Consider the following 13,539-nt stretch of genomic DNA (forward strand, 5'->3'; position numbering starts at 1 on the left):
AGCAGCCTATAAGGGAGCTGCTTACTTTATTCATCCATGTATATTGGGTATTGTTTTTTATATATTTGAATAAAGTAATTATTTATTTTACAAAAAAAAATATATAAATACATTCATTCTGGATTATTTAGGTCGTTTTGTGTGTTGTGATTTTTGTTTATTATGAGTAGTTTTTTATTGGATTTTGGTTGGATTCAGGTTTAAAATATTCCAGTTTTTTTTTTGTTTTTCTTTAAAAGCATCAACTCCTGAAAACAGGCCACTAGGAAATGTTTTTCAAACATCTAATTCAAAATGCAGTAATACTGTCTATTTTTAGTTTTATAAAAACAGTTTTAGAAAGCCCACAAATTTTAGTTACTGGTGAACCAGGCAGTAGCCAGTACATACTCTGGTTTGCACATATGTTTTCTAGGAATCTGTTTCAAGCCGTTACTGTTCTTTAACACGATTGATACAGCTAGCATACGTGCTACAAGGCAAGTAAACTACAATCCATGCGCATGGTTCCAGCCTCTTGGAGAACACATGAATCACTTAAAACTTTATTTTACTCCAGACCAGTATTCTATTGACAGCAAGGTTGGGACTAAAAACCACAATAAACTGCTCAAACACAGTTCAAAAAAACACCACAGGTTTGATATATAACTTTGAATATGTGACACTTTATCACAATACCGTTTAAAGTTTTTTGTATATAAAAGTGTCAAAGGGTCTGAAAAACAAATTCAAGAAAAAGGATTGGCATTTACAGCTGTCAAATTATTTAATTATCAAATATTTGATATTAATATAAATTTATTTAAAATAAGTCCACTTCATATCTGGTACACTGCGTATGAATCAAAAAATATTCCACCAGATATAAAACGTAACATTTCCAGTTTGAACAAGAACGTGTTAAAGAAAAAATGCCATTCTAATGTTGGGGTAATGAGCAAAAACCCAAAAGAAACAAGTACTGCTGTTATCAGCAAATTTCATTGCAGCAAATATTTGGCCGCATAGTGCTGAATTTATATATTCCTTTAAAATCTTTTTCTAGGAGAGGTATGTGTCTCTCCTGCCAACTAAGGAGCTAGACAACAGCGAGGTGCTGATAGTACGGGTGCAGATAAATTCTTTGAAAAAACTTCTAATTACAAACAAAACAAGTAACCAAAGGTGGAGGAAAAAGCAATATCTAAACATGCTACTCATAGCATACATGTTAGCTTAGGGGTATTTCTCAAACGGTAAATTTTAGTGATAAATTATGTGATAAAAAATTCTGTTGATATATCAACTAGATATATCAGAACAGTTTTTTTTTTTAATTTTGAACTTAATACTACTTCTTATAAACAGTGTTAAAATTTGTAAATTGCAGAATTTTAGAAGATCGATGTAAATTTGTGGGGATAACTATTTTTTTGAAACAATTTTAATTAAAAAAATTATGCAATTTCAGATATGAAATACAATGTTTAAAAATAGTCAGCATATTGTTAAAATATGGGTTGGCAGTATATGCCTACCCAGTTACAATAACGTGCAAATTAATCTGAACACAGATGGGTTTTAATAAAAAATAACTATTTAGAAAAAAAATCATACCTGTACACAGTTTGTGAATATGTAGAGGATATTTGTGAATATCAATGAGATAAATTTTTGTCATTTTTGAGAGGCATTAAATGATCAAGACTAAGATGTTTGCCTAAGATTTTCAAATTGGGTTTTAAATACGAGTTTTATTTGGTCATGTGAGCACTTTGTTTCATTCTTTTAAAAACCTTTTCCACTTTTTTGGGCAGTATTCCATGCAAAATCTTGTTGGAACACTCCACAGTCTTGTGGACATTTGTTTTGAAGTTGTCACAACCCTTTCCTTCAGAATCTTCAAAGTAATGAACAAGGACCATCAAATGTGAAACCCCAAAACATTTTTTTCTGGGGATGTAACTGATTGTTGAATATAAGCCGGTGATGTATTTTCATCTGATGCTTTTCTAATATAGGAACCCTTTGCCCTTGGAACATAAAAATGTGACTCATCAGGGTTATGTGGATTTCCTTTTTTATTTTTGTATGGCCTTTTTGTGATTTTGCATTTGTTGTTGTAAATATTTTTTCTTGTACATTATTTTACTAGTTTTTATATATAAATTTATACTTAGTATTTATGATGGCAAGGAGTCTGCCAGGAAAAGCAATGCCTCCCAACATTTTTTTACATGCCACAATAATCAAATTTCCAGTATAGTTATTTATATTCTATGTAAAAATGTGTCTACATAAGTGATTTTATTAGAAAAAATATACATGAAAATATATGTATAATATACTATAGTTATTTCTAAATTAGTTATACAAAAGTAACCTCTAATTTTGAAAAATTAAATAACTTACTGAAATGTTTGACAACATTGAATACAGACAGTATATCTTCAAGTTTCATTCCTGCCAAACACAATAAGTTCCCAATGTTCTCATTAGGTGGCACACACAAATGAGTAATTCCATCAGTCATCATGGAGTCATATACCGGTGCAGAGTATGCTCAGTGTTGTTTATGGTTTCATGAATTCAAATCTGCTATTATCACCATTCGGAGACAATTCATGACTAAATATAATAAGCAACCACCTCAAAGACAGTCTGTTATTGCATGATACTATTTTTTCATTGAAACAGGATGTGTATCACACAGAATGCCAGGTCAGGGTATACCTTCAGCTTCTGAAGTGGATATCTAACAAGTGCAGCAGACATTCATTCACAGTCCAGGTAAATCAACAGGACTCGCCAGCTTAGAATTGAATATTCCAAAGGTTACAGTATGGAGGGTATTGCAAAATCGAATGTCATTTAAACTCTGATTACAGATGTGGTAAAGTTATTTACCTTTTCATTATTAAAGGTTACTTTTGTACAATAATTTAGAAATACTTTGAAACTGAAGCTAATGAATTTATCAAGGAAACTGAATATGAATTAATTCTGAATTAAGTGATAAAAATACTATATTAAAGGATCTTAATGCATAGTTAAAGGAAAGTATTATTCCACTACAAGATAAAATCAAAATTAAAGAAAATTTTGTACTGGTCATATTATCAAGTTCTCTAATAAATATTATAAAGTCTACAAGTGAAAATGTGTCTGAGGAAACTTATAATAAAGTAAAACCATGAAACCAGAATAAACTAAAACCTAAAAGTGCAATAAAAGTGAAGATATCAATAAAACTATAACTGCATTAGAATCTCATATTGAAACTGATTTGGATTTCATTCAGTTGGAAAGCGATATCATACTGCATTATCAAATATCAAATGCATAAGCATTAAGACTTAAGTTAAGTATTTCTCTAGTTATGATAGAAAAAAAAAGTTTATTGTTACAAATAATAAAAGGCTGAAGTATGAAAACTCAGGAAAATTCCCTTTATATATAAAGGGATTGACAATTCATCTTTTAGTGACACCTTCACTAAGAACTTCTTGGTGAGTCCTTGGAGTTAAAAAGGAGTAAAAATTAAATTAATCAAGAATAAAATAATTTTTTAAAAGTTAAATTATAAAACTGTGTTAACAAATAGCCTAAAAATAAAATAAAATCCGGAAATATTTTTAATAGATGTATATACGAACAGTATAATTAAATTACATTAATTTAGTATTTAAAAGAAAAAAATAAATCATTTAAATGAATTTGATAATTATGATAAATCATTTTAAGAACAAATAAATTGGTGAATGCAAACTTCACAAAAGCATGCACTTATTCTGAATAAACTAGTTAAAATCCATTTTGAAGAGTAACAACTATCATCAATTAGAGAAATACTAAAATACTAGGAAATTAAGATGATCATTTCCTAGTATTTCATGGAAAAAAGAAAATTCTGAAAAATACAATTCCAGTTCTGAAACACAGTAAGTTGAAACCTAATTCAAGATAAATTAATGTCATGCAATTTCATGAGTAAAAACTGGGCGAAATGCAGAATGCTGTATTTATATCAAATCAATATGAAGTTTAGAAAAAAATCTGAAATTAATGAAATAAACAAGTTTTGTGTAGATATAATGAATAGAAAAAAATATGTTATGTTAACAGTGCTGCGTTGGCATCAGCATGCAGTATGGAAATTATGTTTTTTATTAAAAAAAAGAAAACTGTAAAGTAAACCACAAAACACTGTTTTAACTGCAATAAACTATTATGTCATCGTATTCACAATATTAAGATGCATTTTCAAGTTTATCTTTTTCGAAAACATATGAAAACATTGTTTTTTGCAAAATACTATTTAAAAAATGCAGTAAATAAAAAAAACTTACTTGTAAATGTATTTTAATCCTATCTAATGGTGCTGTACACGTACGTGAAACAGCACCTGCAACACCGCCTGCAACTAAATGGCGCCACCACATCCCCGTTATCATTTCTTTTTGTGTGAAATCGTCAGGGACATTCATGTCCTCACCGATGTCAAGATACTGAAATTACAAATTAAGTTATGTAGAGTCTCATGAAAATACAAAATAAAAGAAATATATACTATAAAATATTTATGTTATTTATGTATATGTTCATGTTAATTTTATAGCAGCAATGTTATGTGTAAAATATCAGAAAATGAATTAAAATGTTTTATACCATCGGTATTCAGCATTTCTAACTAGCAAAAGCAATTTTCAGAAATATTTTGACTTTAAGATTCACCATAAATCACATTAATTTAATTTATTTTAATAAATAAATTCACATTTACTTTAATTTTGATCTAGAGTAGTTTTCATAATAATGTAGGATAAATAAATAACTTCTTATCACAAAAAATATTTTTAAAACATCATTTAGTGACTTTTTCCTGGAAAACTAACTTCAATATCAGTAGCTAGCTTGTGATAATATTTGATGTAAAGTTAACCATCCAATTTATAACAGAAAATGTTTCAGTAATAGTATTTTTTCACTCATACTTACTTTTGATAAAGATTATCAGTGAAATAGAGAAATATAACCGATGCAATTTCCTACCTTACTTTTTTATTTAAAAATTACTGCACAACAAAACCTGACTACTTTTAAAGAACTACTACAAAAATGTAAATAGGTTAAAAATTCATAAAAATATACCCTTTACATCATTACTTACTTTAGTTTAATGTACTTATTCATAAAAAAAATATCAAAAAGTTATCTACTAATGTCTCATAATATTTTTTTTTTACTTAAGTATAAAGTTAAAACACTAGCAGTTAATTGCATAAACAAAAATTATTCATTACACTCATTCGATCTATCTTGCTCTTCATCATCCAAATATTAGTGTGGCTCTAGTACTTGTACTTTTGTGTTTACCTGTAAGCAAGAGTGAAATTATTTCTTTTGAATGTAACTTTAACAAGTGATGATTTGTAAGCTTGTGTCTACTTAATATTTTTTCTGGGTCTACCTTGAGTTTTGCTAATAAATATTTCTTTATATGGATTAGTGTGATCGTATCATGTTTTCGTAAAATATGCAGTTTGGAGATTCTTTCAGAAAACTAATAGTTTCTCCTTCCTTATTTTTCATTAACTTTTTAAATTAGTTTATCACAATGCCTGAAAATTGTAAAAGTTAAAAAATTTCAGCTGCAATTCAAAGTAAGGAAGGAGTTCTACCCTTTTTTTTAGCAGTGAATGTGAATGTCAAACATTCTTGCAGATGTCAACCTAACCTCCTGTCGCAAATGCATTCTTATTTATACTTTCATGCTCTATGCCAGAAAGCTTGAATTGTATTCCATGAAAATATGACCAGATTTCCCAATTTTTTTTTTAATAACTGAAGGTTTTGTTTGTCGATCGGCATACAGTAATGCAGCGGCCAGATTTCTGTTTATGTTTTGGCCACCGCACGAGTCAGAAAACATAAAAATTTATGTAACATAGATATCAATTTTAGTGTAAGCAAAATTTCCAAGCTTCCCCTTCTTTCATGAAGTTAATTCCACAAAAAAAGGTTAACTTTTTATGATACCAAAAAAGGTTAATACTTTATCGAATGACATCAGAAAAAATATGTCATTTTCATCAACAAGCATAGGTATAACAAATCAGTTACATCACTATTTTTAAAAACACTTAATCTTTGTTAGACATTCTGTCATACTATTTTCTAACTAAAACTTAAACTATTAAATAATAAATTATTACAAAAAACTTATTCAAGTACTTTTTATAATCGGCTGTGTTGTGTATTACGGCTGCCAACTGTTAATATACTGTTATTAAAAAATTCACTAAGATAGTGACTTTTTTCTTCTACCGAATAATAAACAAATCGAAGTTAATGAATTTTAATTCCGCAATTTTATTTCTTTTTTATATGATATACTATGATGCACAAAATGAATTTTTTCTGGAAAAATATCTACAGCCACATAGTGATTTTAACTATGATAACCGAAAATGCAGTCTGTGACGTTTTGCTAAACATAATATTAACTTTATAAGGAAATCTCTCAATAGTGTTTCTACAAACACTTTATTAAAATTCTAATGTTAACTTTTAATTTTACAGCTTATTATAATATAATAAATTATATCATGTAAATATATAATTACATACAATTTTTAAAGGGCTATCGAAAAATTTATATTTTCTTCCTGAGACACAATAATTCTCCAATAGTTGCAATCTACATTCAGCACTTTTCATACCGTGATACCAGCTTTTTTAATAAGCTAACTCTTATTAACAAAGTCCATTGCTAGAGGACTACTTATTCTCTTCATAAGTAGGATAAATATTTTAACACAGAGCTCTACATTGTAACTGTACAATCTGGAACGGCGAGCCATTCTTGTTAGTGGATATAGAGATCTTAGATCTTTATATTTTCATAAAGTTCAGACAGAGAAGAGGGATTCCTGGCATTCCTTTGTGCACAAACAGGGGAACAAGGATCCCTGGGGGATTGTGTATTGGGTCTTAGGACAAAAACAATGAAAGGATGCTCTTCTGTCCACTCTCTCGACCTGGGTCGGTGTAATTTCAGACATGTCTGAAATTTTGCACAGACTACTTGATGATTTGCTACCTGATGATACTGAAGTAAGTGAGACTGCATACCATCAGCAGGTGAGGCAAGAGGTTGCTCAGTTTCGCAGGGGTGCAGTCTCCTTGGAGATTACTATAGTCGAGATATGTCAATCTATATGCAGTCTAGATAGAGGTAAGGCTCCTGACTTTGATGGCATACGGCAGAGCTCCTTGTTCGCTTTGTGGGGATAAGTGTGAGAATTATCATATAGGTTTTTAATAAATTCTTGTTTGGAGGATACTTCCCGGTGTTGGAAGAAGTGGATTGTGAAATTATTGTTTAAAGGTGGCAACAAGGATCCCGCTGTTAGTTAGTCATGTAGGGCCTTCACATTACTGCTGGTAATTGGTAAAGTCTTTGAAAAGGTTCTATACCTTCGTATAAATGAGAGGTTGACCTCGTGTGGTTTACTAAGGTACAATCAGTATAGGTTTTGTCCCGCAAAGGGTACTGTTGATGCCATACTTCGTTTGACGAGTGTGTTAACTTCCAGTTGGGAGGAATATGTCCTGGGAATTTAATAACCTATGGTGGCCTTCTGCTATATACCAATTACCTAAGAGAGATTGTACTGCGAGTGAGTTGCAGGTTATGTAAAGTATGTAACGCAATTTCTTTCTACGCATGGCGCTTTTCAGCACAAGACTTCAGAAATTCGGCCTGGCAGACTCTGGTATGTGTCCGCAATGCGGATTATTGGATGATGCTTATCATGCGTTAAATGAATGTGCTAGGTATGACTTAATGCACACGTCCATTTGTCGGTTTGATATTATCGGTCGACACTTGATCTCTGTGTTAATTGGAAAAGCCAGACCGAATGTTTGATCACAGAAAGTATTGCTGAAGGGGTGTGGTGTTTCGCTTGGACTTTCCTTCTTGTTTTTACATTTGATTTTATTGTTATTTTGTTTTATGGTTTGTTAAACTGTTGCTGTTTTTGTTTCTGTTTGATTATAGATTTGTTTGTTTTTCATTAGTTATGTTACATTATCAATTTTTATTGTTGTTTTGTTAGTGTTTTTGTGTTGCGTTTTATGATTCATTGCGAGTCAAACAGATTTTTACCATTTGGGTTGGTAGAGTTCAGTTTCTTCGTTCTTAGAATGTCATTCTGTCTTGTTTGAGACTTGGCTAGATATGTTTTGTTTGTAGTTTATTTTAGTTAGTAGGACACTGATGGGAATGTTGTTTGTGGCATTCACGTCGGTGGCATCCTGGCTGAGGCTTGACTGAAAGATGTCATTGCCAAGGTACTGAAGATGACCTCCAGTAAAGCCCATAGGGGCTAGGTACAGAGGGGGTGGCGTGGCGATTATCACGTCAAGGGTGTATATATAGGGTCAGGATGTGCATTGACATATAAAGAAAACCAATATGACTATGATATATACTACACCTTTGTTTTGGAACTCTCAAGTTTCTTCAGTTTTTTACAATAAATTTATAAATCTGTCGGCTAAATTCCCTAGAATTAGCCCACTGCACTGTAAAGTCTATGATTGTACATGTATCATACATTCAGCAGAAGAAAAAATAGCAGGTTATATGTTACGTCAGTCACATCTGGAATACTACTTATAGAATCACACATCTACTGTTCTAATTTTCCTGCTTGATAATAAAGGTCGGTAAGCAAATATTAAGTTCTTGAAAAATACAAAAAAAGAGAACATATTTTTTTTTTGAATTAGAGGGGATACAAGATAGCAAACAACATAGAATTTTTTAGAGATGGTCAAATTAACTACACCTCACTATAAGATCATCAAAGACCCAAGAATGAAATGTAATAATCAGAAAATTAGAATAATTTATAAAATGAAGAAAATAATAACAACCTATGAAAAACAAACTAAAATGCTCGAATCTAAATTGTACCATAAATTTTCAAAGGGTTTTTACAATAAAAAATTGATAAGAATAAAAAATAAAATTTATTTGCATAGATCTTTTACAAGAAAAAATAATAAAGAATTACTTCAAAGGACTAAAAAGGATAATTTGATAAACTAATTACTAGTAAAAATAAAATTTAGATAATAGTCACATTACATAATTCCATATTCACAATCTGACAAAAAACTAAGTAACAGCACTATCACTACTGACTCTGAAAGCAGTGTCGTCAGCATCATCATTACCCCATATTAGGTTGTCTTCTGTTCCATCCAGGACATTTGTGTTTACATTTTTTAAAGAAGCGAGATATTATTTCATTAGAAATTTACTCCAGGTGATAAAAACCCATTCTGCTACCCGCCTGGGATTATCAAGTCATTTCTTCCTTTAATTTATTTTTCATGTCCTTCAAACGCATCCATTACAACCATGTTTTTAGGTTTTATTGAATTCCTGTATCTGTTTCACACTGCATTTATCCCCAGTCTTCCATTATTTTCAAAGTTATACAACCATACTTGTAGGGCAGCACTATCACACGATGGGAAAATTTTTCATTTTTGAGCACAGTTTTCAATTTCTGCCACCAACGGGTTGTTTTACATATACTATTTTCATTCTTTTACATACTTTGCAGTTGCTATATAATTACGTGAAATATCAAAATAAAGAAGAGTTTCATTCGCATTTCCAATATTCTGAAATCTGGAAGTCTTTCCTGGCACCAATGATCCCGATAGCATTCTGAAAAATTTCCCTGACTAAGAAAATAAATTTATACTACGTATTTTCAATGAAAAGAATGTATTAATTATTTAGGGAAAAATGTTTTCTTTAACTGTTAACTTTTTTAAAAATATTAATGTTAAATTGCAAATAAAAAATACTTGCTGAAAAAAAAAACTATAATAAACCTTTTCTGAATTAAAACAAGTTTGATAATCTGCACTTGATTTTTGTTCAATATTAAAGAGGATTAAAAAGCCCGGTTTCGATTCGAGTAAAGTGTCGAATGTTTTTATATTCAATGTTAAATCGTAAACAAAACAAAAAATTAAGAGGATTTAAAATAAATCTAAAATAGTCCCTTTTTTCTTATTAGAAAAAAGTGTGATTATGCCATATCGATTTTGGAATATTAAAAAGAAGACCAAAAAGCGCGGTTTCGATTTGAGCAAATACGGTATTTACCATCGCGCTTTAAAAAGCCGTTTCGCAATGTTTAATGTAGTAATGATTAAACAACTCTGTAACAAGTGGAATATATGTCCTGAAAATTGAAGGGAAAGATACAATGACAATAGCAAAGGCGTATTTAAAAGTTCTTGCAGTAGTTACACAATTGGCATTTCACTGCATGTTTATCTATTAGTAGCACCGTATGATCGTAAGCAATCGAAGCTATACTAAGCTATCAACTAAGTTATACAAAATAATTCATTTTATAAACCAACTTGATATTAAGAAAAATATGCAATTTTATAAACAAAATAATACAGGGTACATAAATTAGCAAGGTGCTGAACTACGTATAAATTACGAAAAAAAAGATCACATATCTGGGAGAAATCTTGTAAAGTCTGTAATCCACGATCAGGAGATCATAAGTAGGTTACATAAACTGTTATATTAACTACTATCACTGTACTTAACAATGATTTCACGGTTATACAAGCAATGAACGGGCTTAATTCAATGATCGGCAGAACTACAACTAACAGTCTGTAAATAAAATTCAAGCGATAAGGTCAGTATTGACACAATAAGGAAATTATGAACACTAGTAATTAAAAATCATAACGACTTTTGCAACGTAAACAATCGTGCAATACAGTAATACTACAGTAATAATTGAATTCCTCATTGTTTTATCAGTTTTATTATCTGATTTTTTTTTTTTTTTTTAATCTTATTGATTTTCAAACTAAACTTCACTCCTGGAAATGATTCATATCATAACCCTATCTTCGTTTCTTACAAGAAAATAGTGAAAGACGTTTTTACTCGACAGCCTATTTTATAAATTAATTTCTTTTTTGAATTTAAATATCCACTTTCTATCGAACATGAAGCGAAAACCGGAAAAAAACAGATAACCGACTAAAATTTTTGCCTTTAATCTTTCAATATTTAAACCGATGAGATACAATACAAACAAAAAGTACATAAGCCTGCTAATAGACGATACGACTTGTTTAAAAAAATTCTATTCTTAGAATTGTCCCTAAATTATTCTTTTCACTCGCTTGCAACCAAAATGAAATGGCAAATTAAATGGCATCAATGCCACATTATATATAAACACATCATTGGCAAAATTTCATTCAAATCGGTCCAACCAGTCTGGGGATATTTAGAAACAAGCAGGGCCAGCCAGCATAAATAATTACAGTTTTTTTTTATTTTTTATTGTTAACATAAACAGAAGGAAGTTTACGTCCTAATCGCAAATACTTCTAGTTATAAAAAAAAATTTACGATTAAGTGATTCTAATTTTTTTTTTTTACTACTTATAAACAGTAAACATATAAAAATATATAAATATTTTATTATTTATTTACTGTATTTTACAGTTTATAAATATTAACAGATTTATAAATCATTTATTTTTTATTGATAAATAAATGCCTTGCTCACCAAAATCTATGAAAATAAAATTATTTTAAGTTAGGTTATGATATCATACAAATATCTGTACTCACGTACTGTTGTTTCTTCTTTTTTTCGTTCATTCTTTTACTCGTTTTCTTATATATACTTTTTCCGCAACGTTAACTAATGATGACTGTTAAATTGTAAATAAAGGTCCATCTGGTTTTAGATTTCCACGTAATTTTAGCATTAAAATAGAAGAAATATTAAGATAATGGTAAATAGTAAGGCACAAACCGTTTCCATTTGTAAACGGTATTTGAGCGCAATACTAAAGTTAAACGTATAAACATTTCTTAAAAATAATAAAGATAATAACTTACTGTTTAATACTATATCCCGATTTTCCAAAACAAACATTTTTTTCTTTTTGGAAAACGCTCCGATAAAACATTGTTAATGTCATTAAAATAACACAACAGTAATAAAACGAACAATAAGAAAACCAGAGTTACCGTAACAAATATATCAGCTGTTTTATTTTTATTTAGCCTAAATGGGAGTAAAGTAGGTTTATTCTATAATATTTAGGCGAAAAGATCAAAAACGAAAACGTCAAATTATTTTTTAACAGATAAATCGTACGTCAGAGTTATTTTTCTAAATTAAAATAAATTCGAACCTTATTAGAAATTAGTTACGATAAGCGACCGTAAAACCAAAACACTTCTCACACAATCTTATTTTATTAATCTACACACGAAACGCACACCAGAGGGGCTTATTTATTATCAGCCGTAAGGCACGACTTTAATATGATATCGTTAAAAGGTTTACTAGCGAATAAAGACGCACATCCTTTATGTGTATTTAAGAAATTATACACGCTTTTAACAAGAAAAATTTTACGAATAAAGAATAGTGCAAAACCCTTGGCGGGAACCGATCCGAGACCGGGCCGATCTAAAGAAGCTATCTCGGTGACCGATACACCAATATAAAAAAATGTGTTTTTAGAAAAAAGTTATACAAACAACTTTTTACTGAAATAACATTCAAGGAAGATATTACAACAACAAAAAAAAGTAGTTTCTGAACATGAGGGGAGCTGTGCCTTGAATATTTTTATAAATGTACGTATTAATTTGATTCAAGAACGGTACCGCTTGTAGATTTAATTAAAAATAAGTAAGTCGATTAAAAATTATATTCTAACAGATTCATAAACTTTCATTTTTACGTAATTAAATTAAAATTTCTGTGATTAATTTTTTTTTACCGCTTTCTGGTAACACCGAGCAGTACAACTTTTGAAGTAAGTAAAACTGCATATTAAAAGTTCAAATATAATGAAAATCGATTCGGTCTCGAACTTAAATCACGTTAAAATTAGGAAGCATAGTAAAACCAACTACATTAATGAAAAACAAAATTGAAAACAAGATCTCTTAAAACAAAAAAAAAAAAAAAAAAAAAATACAATACCTTCACTACCGGGTCCGGGTCCAACATTTCTTTTCTCAAATCCGTTAAACAATAATACGAGCAAAGATCCATTTTTATCACAAGAAAAGTAATAAATATCACTAGGAAAATAAGTTCGAAGAAACTGTCTTAAATTTAAAAAAGAAAAGAAGCAAGTGAATACCAAAATCTTTACTTCAGCCATACACATCACCTATTTAACAAGTAACAAGAATTAAAAATATATAAAATAAAGCGACTGAACCGCCTCGTTCGCTATCTGCACACGGACTGAAATCGATTATAAATTATGTAAAAAGATTCGCGTGAACTACGGCCTATGCCTCCTTCAGTTAACAAATAGTCTCTTCTCCTTATCTACTTCAATACCCGATTATCAAACGCTTACGTCGACAAACCGATAAAATATTCGCAAAAAAAACATACGTATACACGCACATCAATCTGTAATGAAATCACTTCCCGAATGATG

At 29.9% G+C, this 13,539-nt stretch overlaps 1 protein-coding gene across 1 annotated transcript in view; it reads right to left on the reverse strand.

Moving 5' to 3' along the window:
- Window positions 1-13,539, reverse strand: part of SCaMC (Short Calcium-binding Mitochondrial Carrier) — a 200,064-nt gene that overhangs the window by 20,679 nt on the left and 165,846 nt on the right. The window contains exon 5 of the mRNA XM_075374084.1: window positions 4,332-4,490. Coding sequence (XP_075230199.1) covers window positions 4,332-4,490 — 159 coding nt within the window. The remainder of the gene's footprint in view (window positions 1-4,331; window positions 4,491-13,539) is intronic.

Source organism: Lycorma delicatula, chromosome 8 (genome assembly GCF_047948215.1).
Source record: "Lycorma delicatula isolate Av1 chromosome 8, ASM4794821v1, whole genome shotgun sequence".
NCBI lineage: Eukaryota > Metazoa > Arthropoda > Insecta > Hemiptera > Fulgoridae > Lycorma > Lycorma delicatula.